The sequence below is a fragment of the Solanum pennellii genome, chromosome 1 (genome assembly GCF_001406875.1).
Source record: "Solanum pennellii chromosome 1, SPENNV200".
Lineage (NCBI taxonomy): Eukaryota > Viridiplantae > Streptophyta > Magnoliopsida > Solanales > Solanaceae > Solanum > Solanum pennellii.
The window spans coordinates 103439009-103466612 of record NC_028637.1 but is presented as its reverse complement, the minus strand read 5'-3'; the positions used below and the strand labels follow the sequence as shown (position 1 = coordinate 103466612).

Sequence of the window (27604 nt, the reverse complement as noted above, 5' to 3'; positions counted from 1 at the left end):
CTATATGAATGAAAATATAGAAATAGTGATAAAATATACGAAAATTATGACCATGCTTATTTGAATTTATTCAATCTCGTTAAGTAGTTGCAAAATTATAAAAAATTAAATACACTTAATAATTAGAATATAAAAGGTTAATATTAAATGTTAATAGTCTATTTGATCAATTTTTTGGAAAGTAAAATATATATATTTTTTAAAAGTGAGGTGTTGAATCAAACTTTTTGAAAAAAAGAAGTGGTAAAAATTGTTTTCCAAAAGCTAAAATAATTAGCTTTTTTCTACAATATTTTTTGATAAATAGTTTTAAAAACAGTTAAAACACTTGTAAAAAAATTTGATCAAACACTAATTATTACTTAATTTAAAATGCTTTTAAAATTTATTGGTGAAACATAATAAGCTTTTTTTCTCAATGATTTTAAAAATTTAACCAAATGAATAGAAAAGTTACTATTATTATTATTTTACTTTTATTAAATGATTACTATTTTAGAAATTAGGCCTTGAAATTTTGCAGCGAAGAAATGCATATTCTGAATAAAGAATTTTTCTAATAAATTCTAATTTCAGAAAAATGAGAAAATGAGTGAAAATTAATCATATATGAGAAAAATATTAACTTAAACAGTAAAATGAAAAGGATATTAGCTTAGATAGCAAGCAAAACATGGTTAAAAAAGAGCGCATTTCAGAAATTTTCAGGCAATATTTTATTTTCAGAGAAAATAATGATCACAAGTGGTCCTTTAGAAATTACTTATAAAAATTTAATCTACTCTCAAAATTTCACCTATGCAAAATAAATTGGGATTGAGGAACTAACATATCTTACTTAAAAATTATGTAAAAGATTACTATAAATCACAATAATTAACGACTTAAACTATTTAAAAAATTGATTATCTTTCGAAGATTCACCTATGTCACATAAATTTAAGAGAGGGGTAGTAATATATATTATTTGAAAATTATATTAACTAAGAATACCATAAATTACAATAATTAACAATTAAAATTATTTAGACAAATATATTAAAAAATTGATTATCTTTCGAAGTTTCACCTATGTCACATAAATTTAAGAGAAGGGTAATAATATTTATTATTTAAAAATTATATTAACTAGGAATATCATAAATCACAATAATTAAAATATTTAAATAAATATATTTAAAAATTGATGAATTATCTAAATATCACATGTACACATATATTCCTAGAAAAATACTTTGAAAAATATGATATAAATAATTAACGATAAAAAATTATTTAAAATTTTAGTTAACTTTCCTAATCTTGTTTGCGTTAGTATAAATAAAAATAAAAATAAAAATAATATGCGTGTACTTTTGTATCTAGTTTCTTAATTATTTTAAGTAAATATAATTGAGGAAAAAAACGTGTTTTTTAAAGATATTAGCTTAAATAGCCAGCAACGCGCTTTCGGTTTAATGTCTGCGTATTTTCTTATTCTTCACTCTCTATATATATCAAAGGGCTCTTCTTCTTCTGTGTCTGTCGTCGATATTCTTTAGGGCTTTTGATGCATTGTCCTATGGTCTCTTTTGTAAGTTTTCTTTTGATTACTTGCAATTTCTCTTTATTGAATCCAGAAAATTGAATGTGCGAATGATCGTTCTTGGTATTAATTAGTACACACAGTCTACATTACTACATAAGCATATGAAACAATTTAGCTGAAATCAGGTTCTTGATAGCAAGAATTTGTAGATTAACACTTCTATGAGTCCAAGAAAAGTGGCATAACGTAGATAAACACTACTATGAGAAAAGAAAAAGAAAAAAAGATTGAGACCTGGAAGCGGTTCTTGATAACAAGAATTTGTTATCTTAAGTGTTCAATCTTGATCAAATATGTGAACAAGGAAAAGAAAGTACACCTTTTCTCAAGAGCTCTGATTTTGGAAAGTCAGCATTTGAGATTAATCAGAAAGGAAGTAGAATAACATCATATATGAAGTAGAATCTNGGTATTCTTAATTTGTTCTCTTCTATAATCTATATGTTCTATATTTATCTGAAATCCTTGTTGAGCTTTTATTAAATACTACTAAGTACTATTTATTCCTACTTCATATTTTTGGATATCTTAAGTGTTCAATCTTGATCAAATTTGCAAACTAGGAAAAGAAAGTACAACACCCTCTGCTCAAGAGCTCTAGTCTTGGGAAGTCCGCATTTAGTGTTAATCTGAAAGGAAGTAGAACAGCATTATTTATTGCAACTCCAGAGATAGATTGCACAAGACCGGAGGTGGACAAGTTCAATCCATTAGTGGAATGCAGTCTTATCAAAAAAAAAGCCAGAGGGAGTTGAGGTTTGAGGACTACAGTTAGGTAATAAAGGTGTCCGTAACTTGATTTCTTGTCTGTAGATATCAAAGAAATCTACCTAGCATTCAATTAACACTTTTTATACTTCATGGTGAGNTATATATATATATATATATATATATATATATATATATATCCATTAGTGGAATGCAGTCTTATCAAGAAAAAAGCCAGAGGGAGTTGAGGTTTGAGGACTACAGTTAGGTAATAAAGGTGTCCGTAACTTGATTTCTTGTCTGTAAAAATATCAAAGAAATCTACCTTGCATTCAATTAACACTTTTTATACTTCATGGTGGGTGAATTGGCAGGTCAGAAAGGTTAGTGTTCATTTAGTGTTTCCAATACACAGGGAGTGTCATCGACAACACTAGGCCTTTCATATCACTTGTATTTAACCAATCAACTGTTGATCAACCTTTTTATCCTCATTTTAAATACAGTTGCAGTGGAAAGAACAGGGCTTGACATAATAAAACGAAAAATTCTACAGCAACTGCATCTACCCATTTCCGAAGTCATAACAGTTCATTTTCCATATATTTCCCCCAATACATTATTGATAAACTCTTTTGCACTTGAAGTAGAGTTGAATCTAGTGCCTCAGACGTTTCTCCTTTCTCCATGGTTCCATTCAAGACCGTTTTCACCTTTAAAACCAACTTCCAGTTCTTCCACTACATCCACCTTTTCTCCATCAAGGAATGCATGGGCTTTATCAACATCTGCGACTGTATCACATAACAATCTCCACTGCCTCCATGTTCAGTGTCACCTTCCAAGTATACTTAGTTAACAAAACTATCAGGCCACTCCTGTTTTGTCAAAAGAACTTTTCTCCTTCTCCCGTTATACCTATAGGAGGCCAGCCACAATCAACATTATGTTTCAAGCACTCCACTTGCTGCCAGTTAAAATGCTTTTAAGTGTTTCAGAACGTTTATGCAATTATATCTCATTGATACTTCTCTGCCTTTGACTTTCAGTCATATAAATAATAAAAAAGGCACCTTATGGTCGATAAAATCGGTGAAGCACTTCTATTGTGGTGTTGTATATCTAAGCTATTGCTATTCTTGCCACCTTTGTTCTTTGGTCCTCTGCAGCCAGAAATGACTCCATAAAGTTGGAGGAACACTTCAACAACTAACGCTTCTCACCCACCAGTGCAGTTTGCCTGGCTCTTTTGAGGTTGATAGTATGCTGGATTGTAATCCATGTAACTAATCCTCCCAGCACCTGTAATTTAAGAAGGGTCTAGTTGCTCAGAAATTGGACTAGGAGCTGGTTAGCCAAGTATCAACGACCAACAGTGAGTATCAAACTTAACCATTTATTGTTTTACTTACTGCTTGAGTTATAAAATTCCTAATTTTGACTTCTAGACTTTCCTGACATTTTTTTTATTTCCGCTACCTAAGTTAGTACTTCACAGTCCTTTTTAACCTGATCGTTTTATTCTTCTTCTGGTTACTAATTTACAGGAATGTGGCTCAAGGATCCTACCAAGTTTAGGTTTACGTTCTTGAACAATGATCTATTGCCTTTTCCATTAAGCATTGCATTGTACATTATCCTTATGTGCTTGTGAAAGACATGATGCTTTTCGGATGAAGTGTACATATGGAGAAGTGAGAACCTTGTGAGATAATTTGATGTCTGTTCGGTGTGCTTTGTGACGTTGGTACCTTTGCCTTTGGTGCCTAGATTGTTATTTTTTTAATTGTGTCTCTGGTCTTTTTCTCTAAAAACATTTTCTTGCTATTTGTTTCAGCATCCTTGGCATACTCGTATCGGTAACCTTAACATCTTTGACTCACGTTACTTTGGTATTTGTGATTACTATATCCATGTGCTTTTGCTTCGTTTATCACTTTGGTCTTCGAGTGCAACAAACTGTGTTTTGACTCTTCTTTTCTCTTGATCACATATGGCTTAACGTTCTTTTTGTTCTTTCTTTTGGGGCATGCTTTTGTAGGGTGCACGGCAGCTTTGGATGCTGAACATTACTTGCAAGAAATCGGTGCCCTAGAGGGGTCTGTCTCTTCTTTTTGTTGCCCCTGTTATCCTTTATTTGTACTTTCTCATGCACCAGCTATACCTTAACATATTTGCAGGTTTTACTTTCCGAGAATCATGGAAGTGAATCCATCACCAGTTACGCCTCCTGCTGAAACACTACCTTCAGTCCAAATCTCGGTAGAGCACCCAAATTTGGCAACATCCATCCAGTACGGAGTTTCTAGTTTACCTGTAAGTTCACATTTCTGCATAATTAATGTTGCTCCTGGATGTGTTCATTGGTCTTAAATCAAGTATCATACTCACTGGAAGTTACATGATGTTTTGGAATGCCTCATTACTATTGCTATAAATTTTAAAATTTTAATCTCTGAAACAGATATCAGAGATTAAAGTTTCAAGGTTAGCAAAACTAAAACAAAGTATTCCCCGTGTAACTTCAATGACGCAACACTTGAGGCAGAGGTGGATAGAACTTACTCTTGATGCCACAATGGACACATGGACCTTGTCTACCCATAAGATCTGATTATGAATTATTCAGTTCAAATCAGATTGAATTTGCTGCTGCTTACTTTTAGAGTTCGATTTGCTCTCAAAATCTAAAATGCTTGAGTGAGGTGACGGGTCAGTATATATAGAGATAGATAAGAATTAGGTAGACTATATCTGGTCCTTTATATGGAAATATATTAATAATGACAGATTTTTCATTAACTTTTGTGTATTCTGAATTTTTCTTTTTCCCCTGTGACAGCTCATCGACTTTGATTACAGTAATTTCTGAACAATTTACACTATAAACTCCAATGAGAGAAGAGTCTTAGATTCTCTATCAAATGAAAAGGGGGTGGGAATTTGAGGCTTGGTGTGGGTGGGGTGAAAGCTGGATTTGGTGAATTTTCATAATTTTTGGCCTTTGATCTAGTGGTTGCTTATTAAGCAATGAATCTTAGGTCAAGGAAGTGTTGAACAGTTTCAAGATGATAATTCAAATATCTAAGAGTGAGAGTTTTCAAATAATAAGGACATATATTCTATGTTTCTCGGACTCTTCAAAAATGTCAATGAGTGCGTGTTGGATTCGCTTAAAGTAGTGTATTTTTGAGAATCCGACATGGGTGCAACATCAAAAGTGAAGAGTCTGTGCAGATCTGGAAAAGAATGACTACATTCAATTTCTTTCCAACAATGCCTTTTTACATCCATTTCTGCTTGCACTAGCACATTAATCAAATCAACCGATTTGCCTAAATATAAGATGGTCTCATTAATACTCTGCAGGTGAGAGATGAAGTCCGTACAGGTGGCTTTGTGACTGATAATTGGATTAATTTCTTATTTGGTGAGTATGCCTCAACTTGTGAATTAAATTGAGTAGATACATGGATTAGCATAGTTCTGGCTATTTCCTTGGAAATTTTCTTTTAGACTTTGGCTCCTTGATTCTGATTTTCTGGTGCAACCGAAAACCACAGTACTGTCTGGTTAGCAAAGTCTCAAGCTTCTGAAGGCAATGTTGGCCCAGTAATAAAGGATTTTAAAAAGAACAAAGACATTTGTTTGCTTATCAGGACAAAATTGTTTTCTAGAAGAACAAACAAACATTTTCAAAAGAAAACAAGACCAAAAAAACTTTTGTGTTGACTCTCTTCTTGTAAATGAATTTACTGTTTGATCACCTTCTTTTCCAAAAAGAAATGAAAAGTAAATCAGTCTCCAAAACCTTCCTATAGACTGTTTCAACACACCTTAATGAGTTGCCAAATCATGAATGTTCTCATGTTTTTGTTGGCAGTTTTAATGCCATTTTAAGAGGTCTTTATCTCAACATTAGTCCTGAAAACAATTTCTTTTTTCTTGAAATGCGGATATCCTATTATGGTCTTCGTGACCGTTTTATTGTTTAATCGACTAGGTTATGAATGTTTCCTTTTTTTAGGTGAGAGTTTCCCTGCTACTGAGATGCAGCAATGACACTTATGTTTTCCATCTTAACATGCTTGCACATTTATATGCCACCATTGACAGAATTTCATGTATTTATCCCTTTATGGCATTAGAGGGATCGAGGAAGATAAGGAGCCCAACATATATTCAACTAATTTTTTGCCCCTAATCTTTCTAATAGGAACTTCACTCAAGATTCCCTATTAAAAAAATTTTAATTCAAGATTCAGTATCCAAGATTGGAGACTCTCGTTTCAAGACAATTTAGGAGAACCCAAGAACTCTCCCATATAAATATGTCAAGTTGAAATTTCTAATTCAAGCAAGAATATTACTGCAATTATCTTTTGATAGTAGTATTTTGGTCAGTGTTTATTTGATGGTGTGGAGTATGCTAAGTTCTTTATTAGAGGATGCAGCTATTAGGTTAATTTGCTGCTTTCCTGGTTAGAGAAAAAGGGGTTTAGAAGGAACAATGTTTTCTGCCCTCAGTTCCAGTATTTTCATTTTGGATAGCCACATGATCCATTATACTATTATTTATTCTGAAACAAAGTACAATGCAAGACATTGAAGTTGGAATGAAAAGCATATGTAAGTCAAATGGCCTTTGAGATGTCACAATGTAATTCTACCACGAGGTCCACAAAAACTAACAAACTTGTAGGTAAGCACATGGTGATAAACATTGGAATTAACATATTAAATGCACCCAAAAAGTAGAATTTTACATATCTTAATTCATGGAAATTCCATCCAATAAAATGGAACCTTCCCAGGACCCCCCGCACATAGCGAGAGTTTTAGTTCACCAGGCGGCCCTATTGAATCTTATTCATGCACCTCAAAATTCACTTAGAGATATGGATTTTCTACAGGAACATTCGTTGAGCAACAAGCATTATCTTCTGCCATTGGAAATAGAGACATTGAGTGTTTTGTAGTAGTAGTTGGTGATATGAGCAGCATACCTCCAAGACCAATTTCATTAGGAGGAATGTAATGTTCCTTGCTTAAATTAGAGTAGCATCTTCACCACCGTCTGGTATGTTTCCAAATTCTGGTTCCTGTAGAATGTTATAAAGTTGCCTCTGGAGTCTTTTCACAGGTGCCAAAATGTGTTGTGTAAGCCCTGATCTCTTTCTTTTTGGGACACTGTTAGGATTCCAGATAGGATCTTTGTCTGCTTCTCCCAACAAAAGGTAAATATTAGTGCACATAAAACAATAATGTATTAATACAATAGAATTTATTTTGGTCAAGCTAGTTTTATTTGTATGGTTAAAGTATAGTTGGACTAGTCAGTTCATATCTTTATTGAAAATCCTCAATTCAGTTCATTGTGTAAAGGAAAGTTAGATCTCAAAATTTAGGATAGACACTATAATAAATGATCATTTAGCAAGAAAGAAAACAAAGATTGTGCTTGTAGAGTATGTAGAGTATCATATAATAATTACTTTCCTACGGCTTATTTGGTAAAATCCTGAATGTGATTTGACATTACATAATTTGACAAGCACATCACAGTAATCGGACAATGATAGGAATTTCCTGCATAAGAATAAATTCATGTCTCGTGAATCTTGATAGATGCTTATCAAGTTATCTTAGAGCTTATGGTGTAAATGATTCTTTTGAATATTAGATACCAACATAAAACAACCACTTGGACAGTGGAAGAATGCTGAAAAAATTTTCCGTCTCACGGTTAAATTGTTGTGTATGTTCTGAAGATTCTCTTCCACTGTTTTCCGCTCCTTTTTTGGGGGTGGTTCAAATTTATCCATTTTCAATCGATAGAATAAGAGAAGTTTGTATTTGGAATCAATAGTATTATTGGGTTAACTGTTTCTTTCTTTTCTTAGAATTACTTTATGGTAAGGTGCATCTACAATGATTTGGTTGTTGTCTTTCACCTATCTCATAATTTCTTTGTGACTAAGGGCTCGTTTGGTACGAAAGATAAGGCATAACTAGTCTTGGGATTAATTTTAGGATGAGCTTATCCCATGTTTAGAAGGGATAAGATCTAACTTATCCCCGAGGTAGTTATCCAGGGATTTAGTGTTATTTTTATTCCACATTGAGGGTGGGATAACAATCCCGTGATAACTCGTTCCCAGCCAAATGTGCTCCTAAGAGTTTTGCGATTACTATCATGCAAAATTGAAGAAAGAAATTGGCCAGAAATTAAGCAGAAAGATATTAGTTTCCACTTTCTTAATACTTGAATGCTTAAGAAAGGATTTTATTCAGAACATGCATCATATTTGCTGAGACAAGTTAAGTGCTCTTTGTTTGTGGAAGTTTTTTACCATTTGTTTTTTCCATCTGCATGCTCTGTTTTTCTCTGTTTGCATGTCTAGGAATATAGTTCTGTAGTGTCCCCATAACGCGCCACCTTGTTCCACAAGCATTCCAGACACTGGTTTTTCATGTGGCCCAGGTCTCCAATGGGGGGTTTCTGTTTGAGTTCAAAATTAATTAGTGTTTAAACTAAAGCACAATGATCATTGACAAATTTAGAGTTGTCAATATAAGCTAGGCCCGTTGGGCTAGCCTGGCCCAATCCGTGATTTGATAGGGTTGGGCTATGACTCCCGTGAATCATATCGGCTCGAAGATGCAAAATTACAAGGTGAAAATGAAAAGTCAATAAAGATGAAGGGGGGGAAAGAGAGAGAAAGAAGAAATGGGGGGCATTTTTATTAGTTTAGGAAATATTAAGGACGTTAATGTAAATTAAGAGGTCAATGAAGATAAAGACCAAAAGGCACTGACATTGCCAGCTTCATTTAAGGGACTAATAGGGAGTTCAAACATAGTTGGGCTTAGAAAATAAGCTATATATTATATTATATAGTATGATAAAATATCAAGATACATTGACTCTTGGCTTTTTAGAGTGGTTATACATAAGTTTTGTTTGTTTTTTTTCCTCCTCCTGTAATCTAAAATGTAAATATAATGTTCTTATAGTTTGGAGTATTTTAACATTTTGCCACGATTTTTGGAGCCCCATTTTTGAAAAGGATTTTTTAGCCCGGCCTGAATAAATCTACTGATTGTGGAGCTTGTGAAATATGGATAGGGCCGGCTCTTGGGCTAAATAAAATAGAGTATTATAAAAAGGAAAATCTACGCGGCGAAGCAAACTTATGCTATTTAATTACTCATCATAGCTATAATTTGCTATAATTACCACTCGCGACTAACATTATACATTGATTACGTGCGCTGACTTCGAGTTTGTGTAATTCCTACCCATCTGGTTTCTTGTACACAAGCTTTATTGATCTTTCTCTGCATAAGAATTTTTACTAACTGTATTGATTTCCTTGTCAATGTCCCTATTCAAGACCCAACTCTCAACCTAGGATCTCCCTTGGTACCCTCATCACCCCGACCCACCGCCCGCTCTGCCAATCTAGTACATGACCATAAGTTACATCAAACCATGAAGCCACTAATGCCAGTTATAGAGTAATTAAGTGTGCAATAAACAACAAAAAATGGGCAACCCATAACAGCAAACACCCTGAATCTTAACATTGACAGTCACACAATACAATGACGAAAATAAATAAAGAAATAAACTATAGAAAAGATATTTTTTAAAGTAGGAACCAAAAAATGCAGTAGTGTTTATAACGGCGCTTCAATATATCAGATTAAGGAAATCAGTAAACAAGCAAGCAACAATAAGGTGTTGTGCAATTTGAAGGAAAAAACGAATTTAGACAAACAAATCTAGGATTTCTAGAACATGGGTGCACCACTATAATAAGAAGGAAAAAATGTATTGAGTAGGAAGTATATAACCAAATATTTAATTAAGTGCACCATTTATGCTTTTTTAGCATGGGTGCCAACATATAATATTATTGGGAGGATGCTTGGAACATTTTTCGGTAATGATGGGGTTGCACTAGAGATCGACCCTTAGCTTGTTCATTTTTGCCTTAGTGATGGATGAATTGACACTGTATATTCAACGGAAGGTATTGTGGTTTTTTCAGTTCGCAGATGGCATAGTATGGAATAACAAGATACGACGTAGAGTTAACAAAAAATTGGATGTTTTGGGACATATCTTACTAGGTTAAGCAAAAGTAAAATAAAGTATTCCACGTGTAACTTCAATGACGTAACACTTGAGGCAAAGTTGGAAGTGAGCAACCACTCACAAATTTTATCCAACACCAAGAGCGGAAACTTCAAGTATTTTGGGTCAATAATTATAGGCTTATGATGTCGCACATCATATTGGAGTAGGGTGGGTAATTTGAAGGCATGCATCCCGGTATACTTTGCGATAAAAATGTGTTGCCATGGCTTAAAGGTATGTTGCATAAAGTAGTGGTTAGACCTATATTATTGTATGGGGTAAGGGGTTTTTAATGCTTGTGGTGCATGTTAAAGCCCTAGGGGGTCACGAAGAGTTGTATTTTGGGGGGAACATCATCTAAAAGTAAGGACGATGGTTGTCAAGAGATTAAATAATTGGGAACTAAATGTGCATGGATGGTAGACCAAATCCAAAATTTATCCTAAATGACAGCAGTTCATGTTGAACTGATGGTAGATGTACTGAAAATTAATTAACATTTGGCTCGACAGTTGAGAAAATTATTGTACTCTATATTTTACTTTTTAACAGATTCACCATTTTATGGATATTTGGGTATTTAGTGTTTCAGCACGTGAGTCTTCAAAATGTATTTGCTGATCATCAGGTACATAAATCTTAAGCATAACTGAATCAAGTGTCCCGTAAAGCATGAGACTATTGATAAACATAAAAGACGGGATATAAGCGGTGAATATAACTTATGCTTGATGCCACAATGGAGACATAGACCTTGTCTACCCATAAGATCTGATAATGAATTATTCAGTTCAAATCAATTTAAATTTGTTGATGCTAACCGGTTCGATTTGCTCTCAAAATCTAAAATGTCTGAGTAAGGTGATGGGTCACAGTTTATATAGACAAACAAGAATTCGGTAGACTATTGTTGGTCCTTTTATGAAAACTAGTTTTTCGACACGTGTGTTGCACGTGATTACCAATTCAAAGAATATACGTTATAGTAAATAGTATTTGTTTATTTAAGTAAAGATTTGAATAATAAATATTCCACAAAATAAAATTGTAGATTTTTTTGTGAATGTGCAATGTGGATCATCATATATACCTCTTATTCACGCGAACCCATAAAGATGGTATTTTTATTAGTTAAATGCATATATCTATTTCAATTTATTGAGGTTCAATCATGTAATTGGTTGTATCTCAATAATATTACCTTATAGACGATATGTATTGTATATTTTTTCTTGTTATCTAATCAAATCGTTGTCAAAAGATTAAATAATTGGGAACTAAATGTGCATGGATGGTAGACCAAATCCAAAATTTATCCTAAATGACAGCAGTTCATGTTGAACTGATGGTAGATGTACTGAAAATTAATTAACATTTGGCTCGACAGTTGAGAAAATTATTGTACTCTATATTTTACTTTTTAACAGATTCACCATTTTATGGATATTTGGGTATTTAGTGTTTCAGCACGTGAGTCTTCAAAATGTATTTGCTGATCATCAGGTACATAAATCTTAAGCATAACTGAATCAAGTGTCCCGTAAAGCATGAGACTATTGATAAACATAAAAGACGGGATATAAGCGGTGAATATAACTTATGCTTGATGCCACAATGGAGACATAGACCTTGTCTACCCATAAGATCTGATAATGAATTATTCAGTTCAAATCAATTTAAATTTGTTGATGCTAAATGTTAGAGTTCGATTCGCTCTCAAAATCTAAAATGTCTGATAAGGTGATGGGTCACAGTTTATATAGACAAATAAGAATTTGGTAGACTATTGTTGGTCCTTTTATGAAAACTAGTTTTTCGACACGTGTGTTGCACGTGATTACCAATTCAAAAAATATATGTTATAGTAAATAGTCTTTGTTTATTTAAGTGAAGATTTAAATAATAATTTTTTCACAGAATAAAATTGTAGATTTTTTTGTGAATGTGCAATGTAGATCATCATATATACCTCTTATTCACGCGAACCCATAAAGATGGTAATTTTATTAGTTAAATGCAGATATCTATTTCAATTTGTTGAGGTTCAATCATGTAATTGGTTGTATCTCAATAATATTACCTTATAGACGATATGTATTGTATATTTTTTCTTGTTATCTAATCAAATGGTTGTCAAAAGATAAAATAATTGGTAACTAAATGTGCATGGATGGTAGGAATATGGGACCAAATCCAAAATTTATCCTAAATGACAGCAGTTCATGTTGGACTGATGGTAGATGTACTGAAAATTAATTAACATTTGGCTCGACAGTTGAGAAAATTATTGTACTCTATATTTTACTTTTTAACAGATTCACCATTTTATGGATATTTGGGTATTTAGTGTTTCAGCACGTGAGTCTTCAAAATGTATTTGCTGATCATCAGGTACATAAATCTTAAGCATAACTGAATCAAGTGTCCCGTAAAGCATGAGACTATTGATAAACATAAAAGACGGGATATAAGCGGTGAATATAACTTATGCTTGATGCCACAATGGAGACATAGACCTTGTCTACCCATAAGATCTGATAATGAATTATTCAGTTCAAATCAATTTAAATTTGTTGATGCTAACCGTTTCGATTTGCTCTCAAAATCTAAAATGTCTGAGTAAGGTGATGGGTCACAGTTTATATAGACAAATAAGAATTTGGTAGACTATTGTTGGTCCTTTTATGAAAACTAGTTTTTCGACACGTGTGTTGCACGTGATTACCAATTCAAAGAATATACGTTATAGTAAATAGTATTTGTTTATTTAAGTAAAGATTTGAATAATAAATATTCCACAAAATAAAATTGTAGATTTTTTTGTGAATGTGCAATGTGGATCATCATATATACCTCTTATTCACGCGAACCCATAAAGATGGTATTTTTATTAGTTAAAATGCATATATCTATTTCAATTTGTTGTGGTTCAATCATGTAATTGGTTGTATCTCAATAATATTACCTTATAGACGATATGTATTGTATATTTTTTCTTGTTATCTAATCAAATCGTTGTCAAAAGATTAAATAATTGGGAACTAAATGTGCATGGATGGTAGACCAAATCCAAAATTTATCCTAAATGACAGCAGTTCATGTTGAACTGATGGTAGATGTACTGAAAATTAATTAACATTTGGCTCGACAGTTGAGAAAATTATTGTACTCTATATTTTACTTTTTAACAGATTCACCATTTTATGGATATTTGGGTATTTAGTGTTTCTGCACGCGAGTCTTCAAAATGTATTTGCTGATCATCAGGTACATAAATCTTATGCATAACTGAATCAAGTGTCCCGTAAAGCATGAGACTATTGATAAACATAAAAGACGGGATATAAGCGGTGAATATAACTTATGCTTGATGCCACAATGGAGACATAGACCTTGTCTACCCATAAGATCTGATAATGAATTATTCAGTTCAAATCAATTTAAATTTGTTGATGCTAAATGTTAGAGTTCGATTCGCTCTCAAAATCTAAAATGTCTGATAAGGTGATGGGTCACAGTTTATATAGACAAATAAGAATTTGGTAGACTATTGTTGGTCCTTTTATGAAAACTAGTTTTTCGACACGTGTGTTGCACGTGATTACCAATTCAAAAAATATATGTTATAGTAAATAGTCTTTGTTTATTTAAGTGAAGATTTAAATAATAATTTTTTCACAGAATAAAATTGTAGATTTTTTTGTGAATGTGCAATGTAGATCATCATATATACCTCTTATTCACGCGAACCCATAAAGATGGTAATTTTATTAGTTAAATGCAGATATCTATTTCAATTTGTTGAGGTTCAATCATGTAATTGGTTGTATCTCAATAATATTACCTTATAGACGATATGTATTGTATATTTTTTCTTGTTATCTAATCAAATGGTTGTCAAAAGATTAAATAATTGGGAACTGAATGTGCATGGATGGTAGGAATTGGGGACCAAATCCAAAATTTATCCTAAATGACAGCAGTTCATGCTGTTCTGATGGTAGATGTACTAAAAATTAATTAACATTTGGCTCGACAGATGAGAAAATTATTGTACTCTATATTTTACTTTTTAACAAATTCACCATTTTATGGATATTTGGGTATTTAGTGTTTCTGCACGCGAGTCTTCAAAATGTATTTGCTGATCATCAGGTACATAAATCTTAAGCATAACTGAATCAAGTGTGCCGTAAAGCATGAGACTATTGATAAACATAAAAGACGGGATATAAGCGGTGAATATAACTTATGCTTGATGCCACAATGGAGACATAGACCTTGTCTACCCATAAGATCTGATAATGAATTATGCAGTTTAAATCAATTTAAATTTGTTGATGCTAACCTTTAGAGTTTGATTTGCTCTCAAAATCTAAAATGTCTGAGTAAGGTGATGGGTCACAGTTTATATAGACAAACAAGAATTCGGTAGACTATTGTTGGTCCTTTTATGAAAACTAGTTTTTCGACACGTGTGTTGCACGTGATTACCAATTCAAAGAATATACGTTATAGTAAATAGTATTTGTTTATTTAAGTAAAGATTTGAATAATAAATATTCCACAAAATAAAATTGTAGATTTTTTTGTGAATGTGCAATGTGGATCATCATATATACCTCTTATTCACGCGAACCCATAAAGATGGTATTTTTATTAGTTAAATGCATATATCTATTTCAATTTGTTGAGGTTCAATCATGTAATTGGTTGTATCTCAATAATATTACCTTATAGACGATATGTATTGTATATTTATTTATGTATATTAACATAAATAAATAGGACTTTTAATTAATTTAGTATAGGGACAAAATAAAAATGATCATTCCATATTATTGAAAATAAAATTTACTTTGTAAATGATAATTTTTAAATGATTCACATATTTTTCACATTTGTTGTGAGTTTTTTTTTAAAAAAAAAAACTCGGAACAATTTAAAATAATATATTTTGAAGTTAGAAGATCTTGTTGACTTGATAATACATTTGTGATATATATAAAATACTTTGATTTAAATACAAAAATCTACCCAGAGAAAAATTGAGTCAAAGGAATGTTTCTCCTTTTTTTGCTTAATTCTTCTATTGTTGGTAGAACATTGAAGCATATCATCAAAGGGGAGTTAACACCACAACCATGCACTTAGCAAGTTAAAAATGGACCATTATTAGAAATAGATTAAATTTTGATATGATAAAATTATTGTAGAAAAAAAAGTTACCAACACGTTGTCAAACAACTAATGGTACAAGTAATACTCCGACAAAAATTTACATTTTCTGGTTTTACCAAAAATAAATTTTTCTTTCCACTCACTACTCGCGACAGTAATCAGCATATATACTAAGAGCAAGGGCATCACTTACTGCCTAATTCGAGCTCACCCAATGAAAATAAATCACACGAAATAAACTTTACTCAATTTGGTAAATAAACTTAACCAACAAAATAGAAAAATAATATCAACATAAAAAATAATCAGCATTAATTTTTTCTCTTGAGGTTATGACTGTAAAATATTTTTATATATTATCTTTAAATATGATATATCTTGCACAAAATATTATTATTCAGTTAATATTAGAGTAAGGCTATTATATAGATGTAATTTTCTAAAAACAGAAGTGTACTTAAATAGTGAATGTCAATACTTTTAGATGTAGAATGTAACAAAGAAAAGTATATTACGTCAATAATTAGTTCTAAAGAAAATTATCCTTTATTTTACCGCATACATTTCATATAGATGTTGTCTTATCAGAGTTTCTAGTATCATATATATGTTCTATCGTGATAAAAAACATTAAACTTTTTAAAGTAAAAAATTGGAAGATGAAGAAAATTTACATGTATTATCTATAGAATTTTTCTATTTGATTTAAAATCATTTTATGATTAATTACTATTTTCTTTTTATTTTTATATAGCTAGCAAAGGATGTATCTTGTGACATAACATTTTCTTAGATCAAAATAACAAGAAATTCATACTTTAAAAAATTAATACCCAACATAAATATATAAACGTAAATATATGTGGTTCAATTCATACTCAATGAAGAAGGAAGGTGAAATATATGTTCATGATATATTTACCCTAGTGTTTCATTTGATTGAGGTCTCTTGCCACCAACACTTTACTTTCTCCGTTCATTTTTACATCCATATCTATAATAATATAATTATTATCATGGTAATATTATCATATTATAAGTAAAAGTGAAATATTATTTTTGAAACAACAGATTTAACTTCAAAACTACTAATTCAATGAACTATGTTGATGCCTGGTGTTTTAGAAAAATTGAAAAGAAACTCCTTCATTTGATGTTAAAAGAATAATAAATGGAAATACAAACAAGAAATATTTTATCCCAATCATGTGCCTTTTTGTATTTTTTATTGTTATTATTGTCTCGCCCACATCTTCATCTATTTATTTTATTAAAAAAAATTAAACAATGTGTATATTTAAAGTCTCTGTCAAATGAAAACACAAGAAATTATTCAAGAAAAAAAAATAAGAAAAATAAATTAAAGTTTCAGCGCACTTTATATAGAAGATTTATGTGTGAAGCAAAGTTCATAGATAATTGCATATTTCTTTGTTCTCTTCTTTTCTTCTTTAATAGAAAGTCAATACCTAAATTTCAATGCTAAAAACTTCGGCGAAATATATCAATGGATTGGGGATAAATTATTCATGAAAATTTTAAATGATCTCAAATTGTCACACAAAAGAGATCCCCAAGAATTTATAAGGAATGAATGGTTGTGATTTATTATTGAAGAAATATGAAGGTAGAAATTGTTGTGACTATTCACAGGAAATTAGTCTTTTTAAATGAATAAATCATGTAGGTTAATTAAAGAGTATTAATGTTCTAAAATTATTTAAATAATATTGATGTATGTACGTGATGAAAATCGTCAGAGGAAAATATGAGTGTGAATTGATGAATGATTTGTTATAATTTGTTCACCAACTCTTTCTTATGTTGTACCTCGAATTTTGTTGGTTTTCGAACTTAATCAACAATTGCAACTAATAGTTGAGATTTTAAGAAGAAAAAGAAGAGTATAAAGCCTAAAAAAATTGTAGATTAAATGTCTGAAGAAACTCCTCGGATAAGTCACAACTCTTCAAAAAAGTCACTGCTCATCAGTAAAGTCTTATCCCTTTGAAAAATTCAAAACTCATCGGATAAGACACAACACTTTGGTAACGTCACAACTCTTTGAATATGTCATAGCCTTTGAAAAAGTCACTACTCAGCGGAAATGTCACAACTCGTTAAAAAAGTCACAACCATTTGAAAAAGACACAACTCATCGCAAAAGTCACAATTTGTTTATGTGAAAAAGGTTAAACTTTTATTATAACATAATTAAATAAATTGAGTATTTTTAATTTGAGGGTATTATAGTAATTCAACATTCATGCTTGACTATTTATAGATAATTACACATTTCTTTGTTCTCTTCTTTTCTTCTTTAATTGAAAGTCAATACCTAAATTATAATGCTAAGAAGTTCGGCGAAACATATCAATGCATTGGAGATGAATAAGTCACAGAAAAGAGAACCCCAAGAATTTATAAATGGTTGTGAATTATGGCTGAAGAAACATGAAGGTAGAAATTGTTGTGACTATTCGTAGGAAATTAGTCTTTCTTTTTTAATGAATAAAACATGTAGGTTATTTTAAAGAGTATTAATGTTCTAAAATTATACAAATAATATTGATGTATGTATGTGATGAAAATCATCAGAGGAAAATATGAGTAAATTGATGAATGATTTGCTACAATTTGTTCATCAACTCTTTCTTGTGTGGTACCTTGAATTTCGTTAGTTTTGACAGCAGCAGCAGTTTTAGAACAATTTATTGACATACCCTTGATGTAGTATCCACATGAGGTGGAAAGAGTCTATTTTCACATGCATTTGCTTTTCCATCCTCATTTCCAGTAGTTTCATTTTGCATAGCCACATGATCTAGTACATTGTTGTTTCTCCTTAGACAAGTACAATGCGAGACATTACAGTTGTAATGTCAAGCATATGTAAGTCAAATGGCCTTATTAAATGACAAACTTGTAGGTAAGCACGCAGGATAGACTTCGGATTTGACATATTAAATGCATCCAAAAAGCAGAATTGACAAGTCTAAAAATTCCATCCAATAAAACGGAAGAAACTAAAAATATCCAGAGCAAGACAAACTAGATGGTCTCAAAACACCCAGACTGTTGCGCGTTGGGAAATCCGTAATGTTTGAACAGCCCAAATTGTATTTAGCCAACATTGCACTAGCTAGACAATCAGAGCTGACTTCACATACCAACTTGAATGATATTCATGCATCTAAAAATTCACTTATAGATGAATTTTATTTAGAAACATCCATTGAAAAAGAGACAGTATCTTCTTCCATTGCTGATAGAGACGTCGAGCGTTCTTTAGTAGTAGTTGGTGTTACAAGCAGCATAGCTCCAAGACCGATCTCATTAGGAGGAATGTATTTGTTCCTTGCATAAATTAGAGTAACAGGTTCATCTTCGTCAGATATAATTTCAAAGTCTGGTGCCTGGAGATTGTTATCAAGTGTCCTCTTGAGTCTTTGAGCAGGTGACAAAATGCTTTGTGTAAGCTTTGATCTCTTTCTTCTTGGGGCACTGTATGGATTCAAGTGAGGATCTTTGTCTGCTTCTCCCAAAAAAAGGTGAACGTTAGTGCACATAAAACAATAAGGTACGAATACAATAGATCTTTTTTTTTTCGTGAGGGGGTGGGGGGTAAGCAGTTACAAAAATTTGTTTAGTTAAAGATATTAGCTTTGCACTTTCTTATAACCCTTACGCTTAAGAAAGGATTTGATTCAGGACATAGACTCCAAGATAAACCTTTAAAAGGCTGAACTCCTTAACAAAGACAGCGGGGGAGGGGGAGGGGGGGTGTTGGGGCTATTAGAGATTTGGAAGTCTTCTGAAGTCGTTGTGGAGGTACATTGAGGAGGGAAATGCTTTCTGGAAAGAGGTGATTAAAGCCGAGTATGGTTAGCTAACCCCATGGTGTACAGAGAACACAGTTGAACCTTACAGGGTGTGGGAGTGTGGAGAACAATCAGTAGTTTGTGGCCTCAAATGAAGGCAGACATATATATCAAAGTGAGAAATGATAGTAAAACAAGAGTCTGGAAGGATTTATGGCTAGAACAATCCCCTCTTGGGAATCTCTTCCAAATTTATGTAAATCCTGATGCTAATGTAGGTGCCTGTTGGGCCAGAACAGGGATGGGATTTAGCCTTCAGAAGATTGTAAATGATTGGGAGGAGGAAAGGGTTGCAAAATTATTAGGAAATATAGGTGGAATAAGTATCAATACAAATTTCACAGACAAGATGGTGCGAAAGCATTTTAAAAAGTGGTGTTTATTCAGTTAGCAGTGTCTACAGAAGAGGTCTCCAGCTGATGGCTGGGGATCTACAACATCTCTGGAACTATTTCTGGAATGGGCCACTCCTACAAAAGTGAAATGTCTCACTTGGCTAGTGATAAAGAGGGCATGTTTAACACAGGAAATGCTACAGAAGAAGGGCAGACAGCTGGTCCCTGGGTGCTTTTTATGCAATTTGACAAGAGAAATAGACAGCCACCTATTCTTGCTTTGTAATTTACTAAGCAAATCTGGAATTTGTTTCTCAGTATCTCTAGTCTGAACTGGACAGTGCCAGAACATACTTCAGAGTTGTTAAAGAGCTGGATTAGGAGAGGAGGCAGCAAGAGTCAAAAGAGATGGTATAGGTCAAGTCCATCATGTAAATATAAGTGTTTTTTTTACCATTTGTTTCTTGCATCTGCATGCATTTGTCTGAGGATGATCTTGCTGAACCTAAGCTTGATATATGAATCATTTTCTCTTCAAGACAAGCTGAAGAGCCATCCTGTCTAGAAACCTCTTCGCCAACTTCCAGCTTTTGGTCATCACGAGCTATGAGATGTGGCTTCACCTCAGAAGGTAACTGATAGCTCTGTTTTCCTTTGCTTGCATGTTCTGGAAGATAGTCATCTAGTGTCCCCCTAGTTTCCCATCTTGATCCACATGCATTGCAGAGCACCGGTTTTGCAGTTGGCCCAGGTCTCCATAGGGGAGTTTCTGTTTGAGTTCACAATTAATTAGCATTTAAATGGGACAAAATATGAATAAAATTGTCTCACAAACTAAAGACCAATGATCATTGACAATTAAGATTTTCTGTAAAAGGTTTAGAATGTACTGCACGAGAACAAAAGCGTCACGAAACTAGAGTACATATAGCGGGGAATATCTTTGGCAAAACAAGAGTAAATATCTTTCTGTGAAACATATATAGACTTTAAGGATGTGTCAACTGCTTTTATACACACATTTTCATCTCCACTTTATGGTGGAAAGATTGAAAAGGATTTGGATGATGTGTTAAGGAACCATGCAAAATAGTTAACCTCTTGGCAGACTGCATTTATATTCATGATATTTTAAGGAGAAACGCTATCATCTAATCTGACAGTGGTGAACTGTATAATATTCAATAGTAAAATAATTCCCCCCCTCTCTCCAAACAGATCACCCACTACTCTCCTCCACTGCAATCCCCCTGTCCTCTTTCTTTCTCACTTCCTCTGTATTTTTTTGTCGCACTGCCACCACCGGTCAGTAAGAATCCACCGATCCCATCCTGATGACCGACAAACCAAAGGAGTATATCGGAGCTTACTGGATTTCGGTAAATCAGTCCATCGTTTTTTTTATCCCCATCAACTCCTATGTATGAGCCACCACCCCTTTAATATTTTCCTGTCTTATCTAAACCTGATTTTTCCGACAGATTGTTCAGACCCTTATTGTTTCTTGATTGTTAACTGATTTCCTTAAATCTGATAATGTGTTTATGAATTTATTATCGTGCCCTTGTGAATATTACTACATTTTCTTGGTTCCTACTCTAAACTGGTATCTTTGCTATAGTTTATTGCTCCTTTTTTATTTTCTTCATTGGATTGTGTGACTGCCACTTTTAAATTTAGGGTTTTTGATGTTACGGGTTGCCCCTTTTGAATATTTACCCTTAATTCTTCTATAACTGGCGTTAGTGGCTTCAAAAGATATGATGGTAGTTAAAATTCATGTCAATGATTTGGGGTGAGGGCAAGGGTACCAAGGGAACTCCTAGGTTGACAGTTCTGTCTTGGAACATAGGGACATTGGCGAGGAAGTCAATAGAATTGGTGATTATTCTTAAGAGAAGGAAGATCTATATACCTTGTGTTTAGGATACCTTATGGGTAAGAACTAAGACTAGGTATATTGGCGGGTTCAAGTTAAGGTACTCAAGAAGTTTAAGGAGTAGGAATGGAGAAGATTTTTAGTCTATGATGCTCAGATTTTTCAAAAATGTCAACAGGTTCATGTCAGATGCTCTCCAAAAGTGGTGCATTTTGGAGAATTCGACACGGGTGCGGCAACAATTTCAGAGAGTCCAAGCACAGAGATTTTAGAGGTGGGAATCTAATGTATCCTATAAATGAAGTCACCAGCATGAACTGGCTAGCTGCTATACATGATGGAGAAGTTGGCAGTCTGCCAACAATTTACTTGGGACTACCTCTGGGGGCTAAATTTAAATCTATAGAAATATGGGATAGTGTGATAGAGACGTGTTAAAAATGGGTAGCAGCCAGGTAGAAAACTTACTCTTCTTACGNGTAGAAAACTTACTCTTCTTACAAGGAAAACTAACTCTCATTAATTCAGTCCTTGATGCTTTCCCAACATTTATGATTCCTTTATTTCCCATCCTACCAGGGATTATCAAAAGGTTGGATAACATTAGGAGAAAGTTTTTGTGGCAGGGAAACAAAGAAAAGGAAGGGTACCAATGACAAAAAATCTGAAATTTCAAAGCAAAGCTCTAAGAATGGAGTGGTTATGGAGATATGCCAATGACAAACAGTTGTTGTAGAGCAGGGTCGTTGGTGCCAAATATGAAGAGGAAAACAGCAGGGTCTAAAATGTGCATCTATGCTAGGGATTGGGAACAAAATCTACAATTTATCCAAGATGTCCTCAGTTCCTCAGTTCCTGTATTGAAAATTATTTAACATTTGGCTCGAGAGTGAGAAAATTCAAGTATGCTATGTTTTATGTTTACAGATCGGCAATTTAGGGGAATTTGTTTAGTTAGTTTTTCAGGCATGTGAGCCTTCAAATTTTATTTGCTTAACATCAGAAACATAAATTCTAAGCATCACTGAATCAATTATCCTGTAAAGCATGAGATTATTAATAAACATAAAAGGTGGGATATAGGTGGTTAATAGAACTTACGCTCGATGCCGCAAAGGCAACATGGTCCTTGTTTATCCATAAAATCTGGTTCTGAACGATTCCAGTTTTAATCAGGTTGAATGTACTGCTGCTAACTTTAGAGATGGATTTGGTTTCAAAATCTAGAATGTCTGACTGAGGTGACGGATAAAATATATAGACAGATAAGAATTCAGTAGACTACAACTGGTCATCTATTTATGGAAAAATATTAATCATAATAGAGGGTCATGAACTTTGATCTATTCTGAATCCCCTTGTGTGACAGCTCATCAATTTTGATTACTGTAATTTGTCAACTATTGAAAATAGAACTCCAATGATAGAAGTCTTAGATTCTCCATAAAAGAAATGGGGGTGGGGTTTGGGGGTGGACTGGATGGGTGAATGATGGATTTGGTGAATCTTCATAATTTTAGGACTTTAGTCTAGTTGTGAAGGCTTGCTAAGCAACGATTCTTAAGGCAAGGTGGTGTTAAATATTTTCAGTATGATAATTGAAATATCTAAGAGTGAACAAAGAAGAGAGTTTCCAAATAACCAAGTGAAAAGAAAATCAGTTGCCAAAAACTTCCCAATTGACTGTTTGAACACACCTTAGTGAGCTTCCAAATCATGAATGTTCTCATGTTTTTTCTTGGCACTTTTATTGTCAATTTAAGAGGTCCTTATCTGTAAGTCCTGAAGACTCGACGCGCAATATTTTGGTAAGATGGTATTGACTTATCTAAACAATATTTCCTGGTTCTTGAAATGCAGATAATCTATTACGGTCTTGGCAACCTTTTTATTGTTTAATGGACTCAGATATGGATGTTTCCTTTTCCAGGCGAGTCCTGCTACTGAGATGCAGCAGCAGGACTTATTTTTTCTATCTTACTATGCTTGCACATTTATCTGTCGCTATTGACAGAATTTCGTGTATCTAAACAGATGTATTTTTCTTTATGTCATTCTTACTGACTTTCAATTAACAACCACTATCATGCCTCACGTCAAGCTAGTTGGGGCGACTCTATGAATCTTCATTATCTTTTTTCATTTAAGATCATGCTTAGTGATGTAAAAGTACTTATTTTGTTTTCAAGATTACTAATATATTGCACATGCATAATATTTATGGAATATCACTGGCTTTATGTACTCTGTTATCTACTGCTCTGTGATACCAAAAATGTGTTTTGACCTGGGAAGAGGAGAAGATTGCTGAATTTAGTTGTGTGCATATTTTTTTTTGTGACATGAGGTGTGACATATCAGGTGTCTCCTTGCCAGATCTCTCTTTTTAACATCCTATCCAACATGACTTGAAAACGTTTGAATATACTATAGATAAGATTGTGTTTGACATATTGATACTTGTAATAATGGTATTTCCCTTGCTTGCTGGTTTACTAGAATATGAAGTAGGTACGATATATTTGATAAAGGAGGGAGTCCTTTGCCCCAAGTACAGGATTTATAAGTTTCAACAGTCAATGATGTCTCAGTGTGTTGCTTTAAGCTTGTGTTGGTTGTTTTTCACTGTTCCCATCTCTTGTGAAAATCAATCTTGATTCAATCAGCTTAATCAAGAGTTGTTTTCAGATTCAATCAGCTTAATCAAGCTTAATGTCTCAGTGCATTATTGATGTGCTGTTTTTATGGATTTTATGTTTCAACGCTATTGGAGTATGTTTGAAGCTTATTAATGACAGTGGTGGGCTTCTTTGTCTGTCTTCAGCTACAGATCCAACACAGATGTTCTAGCTTAGCCTCTGCCTCTTTGTGATGATTGAACTTGCTAGCTAGATTCTCACCAGTAATATGTTACGGGGAACAGCCTTACATATTCTTTGTTTAATCTTTATATGGAGAAGTAATTAGTTTTTATGTCAGTATAAAATAATTTTACATGTGATCAATGCATAATGACATATTGGTTCCTAAAGGATACATCAAAGTACATTGAGTATTGGTCACTAAAACAAGACAATTAAGGTAATCTTGTTGTCAGCACAAATATAGAGTAATTTGTTCACCAATATTAAGCGTGTATGATTGATTATGTACTTGCTTTGTTTCGAGAATCGTAATTGCTTTAACTGTAAATTCCCATTTTTAGCTTTGACAATGGTTGACCAAATAGTACCTTTCAATCTTCAATTAGTTGATTTTAATAAATAAGGTGATAATTTTAATGGTCTAAAATTAAAAGTCTTGCTTCTGAATATCTTTATAAATATTCATTGTCCAGAAATGTAAATTGCTTCTCTAATTCAGATTTGCATGGTAGTAATGTAACATTAAAAAGTTGTCCAAATATGGTTGTGGAATTTAAAACTCTGTAAATTTATTAATAACTTTATTTCCAAAATCATCTTTGTCTAGTAAAATATTGAACAAATGTTTAATAAAATAACTCATTTTGTTGATATTAATAATTGAATTTTTTAATGAGAGTTTTGTCAAAGCTTTTATAAAATACCTAAAATGGACTAGATTCAATTTATGAATGCTAAATTGAATAATTTCCAAGTGTATGAGGGGGTCAATTTTTTTAGAATAGAATAAAAGGAATTTGGTCGAATTTTTTTTTAAAAAAATAACTTAAAATAGACTTGAGGAAAGCATTTTATGAATGCTAAATAAAAAAATCAATATCAATAAATATTTGTAATATCTTGTGCTACTCTTGGGTTCATTAATTGTCAAATTTTTTTGTGTATGTTTCTTTAAAAAAATTATTATTTAGAAGGATGATTTGATTATTCTTATTTATTATTTGAATCTCAAGTGATCCTTGTATTCCTTTTACTGCCTTAAATCTTAATTGTTTTCATCACAATTAAATTTTTTAAAATTAATACACAACTAAATATTAAGATATCGTACTAAAATTATAATATTAAACAATTAAGATTAATTTATTTTCAACATGTGAATATATAAAAATTTCCTTATGTTTAGAATTAATAAATATAAAATTAAAATAAAATATTAGATTATTTTATATTACATTTAGAAACCGTGAAAGAATTATATGACCAATTAAAGGCGATGTTCTAAGCAAGGATGGTGGAAGGTGTCGATTAGGATTATGTTGGGAGACAGTGGTTATGTTGATTGGTCTAGTAGCAATAGTGTATGACAATACTAATTAATTATTGTTGTTGATCGTAATAATTAATAATGATAATTAATAACAATAGTTTGCAATATATATTTTATAATTATTGTGGTGATTGTTGTTTTTAATTGGTGGTGGTAAATTGTAATGATGGTTATGATTGATGATTGTTAATGGTGGCTAATGGTAGTGAAAATTTAATACGATGATAATGGTGATTTGTAGATATTCAGTGATTATAGTTAATAATAATGAATGACGGCAACGAGTCAATGACTATATGAATGAAAATATAGAAATAGTGATAAAATATATGAAAATTATGACCATGCTTATTTGAATTTATTCAATCTCGTTAAGTAGTTGCAAAATTATAAAAAATTAAATACACTTAATAATTAGAATATAAATGGTTAATATTAAATGTTAATAGTCTATTTGATCAATTTTTTGGGAAGTAAAATATATATATTTTTTAAAAGTGAGGTGTTGAATCAAACTTTTTGAAAAAAAGAAGTGGTAAATTTTTTTTTCCAAAAGCTAAAATAGTTAGCTTTTTTCTACAATATTTTTTGATAAATAGTTTTAAAAACAGTTAAAACACTTGTAAAAAAATTGATCAAACACTAATTATTACTTAATTTAAAATGCTTTTAAAATTTATTGGCGAAACATAACAAGCTTTTTTTCTCAATGATTTTAAAAATTTAACCAAATGAATAGAAAAATTACTATTATTATTATTTTACTTTTATTAAATGATTACTATTTTAGAAATTAGGCCTTGAAATTTTGCAGCGAAGAAATGCACATTCTGAATAAAGAAATTTTCTGATATATTCTAATTTCAGAAAAATGAGAAAATGAGTGAAAATTAATCATATATGAGAAAAATATTAACTTAAACAGTAAAATGAAAAGGATATTAGCTTAGATAGCAAGCAAAACATGGTTAAAAAAGAGCGCAGTCGGTCAACTTATCAATTTGTCCTTTCCCTCAAACTTTTTCTATTTTCCATGTAGTAGATTTATTTATTTATTTTTAGTATATTGTGTTACACAAATACAGTTTGTGTATTAAGATAATACTGGAAAAGGACTATGAGTCACTTTCTTTGAGCAATATTTTATTTTTCAGAGAAAATAATGATCACAAGTGGTCCTTTAGAAATTACTTATAAAAATTTAATCTACTCTCAAAATTTCACCTATGCAAAATAAATTGGGATTGAGGAACTAACATATCTTATTTAAAAATTATGTAAAAAGATTACTATAAATCGCAATAATTAACGAGTTAAACTATTTAAAAAATTGATTATCTTTCAAAGATTTACCTATGTCACATAAATTTAAGAGAGGGCTAGTAATATATATTATTTGAAAATTATATTAACTAAGAATACCATAAATCACAATAATTAACAATTTAAATTATTTAGACAAATATATAAAAAATTTGATTATCTTTCAAAGTTTCACCTATGTCACATAAATTTAAGAGAAGGGTAATAATATTTATTATTTAAAAATTATATTAACTAAGAATATCATAAATTACAATAATTAAAATATTTAAATAAATATATTTAAAAATTGATGAATTATCTAAATATCACATGTACACATATATTCCTAGAAAAATACTTTGAAAAATATGATATAAATAATTAACG

General features: G+C 31.9%; 1 protein-coding gene across 15 annotated transcripts; it reads left to right on the top strand.

Annotated features, from left to right (window-relative positions):
• The first annotated feature begins 1462 nt into the window (after positions 1-1462).
• On the top strand, positions 1463-24697 carry LOC114077870. 15 transcript variants are annotated; one of them, XR_003579217.1, is made up of 9 exons: positions 1463-1573; positions 3466-3671; positions 3844-3990; positions 4134-4188; positions 4338-4395; positions 4477-4612; positions 5666-5726; positions 20379-20470; positions 23579-23684. XR_003579217.1 is itself a non-coding variant. In XM_027918229.1 (9 exons), exons 3-8 carry the CDS (start codon positions 3970-3972, stop codon positions 22154-22156), a joined length of 591 nt encoding a protein of 196 aa, XP_027774030.1. In that variant the 5' UTR covers positions 1463-1573; positions 3532-3671; positions 3844-3969; the 3' UTR covers positions 22157-22173; positions 22298-23572. The 15 variants fall into 15 exon arrangements, 12 of the variants coding, with proteins under 12 accessions (XP_027774030.1, XP_027774027.1, XP_027774034.1 ...); XR_003579218.1 differs by lacking the exon at positions 23579-23684 and adding an exon at positions 22345-23572; XR_003579219.1 differs by lacking the exon at positions 23579-23684 and adding an exon at positions 21897-22007.
• The last annotated feature ends 2907 nt before the right edge of the window (positions 24698-27604 follow it).

Bases quoted from the DNA above. Each gene is read 5' to 3' on its own strand.
- LOC114077870 (XM_027918229.1), top strand. From the start codon at position 3,970: ATGAAGTGTACATATGGAGAA. The intron at 4,189-4,337 runs GTATTTGTGATT...ATGCTTTTGTAG, and splicing joins CTTTGACTCACGTTACTTTG to GGTGCACGGCAGCTTTGGAT. The intron at 5,727-21,896 runs GTGAGTATGCCT...AAATGTCAACAG, and splicing joins TTGGATTAATTTCTTATTTG to GTTCATGTCAGATGCTCTCC.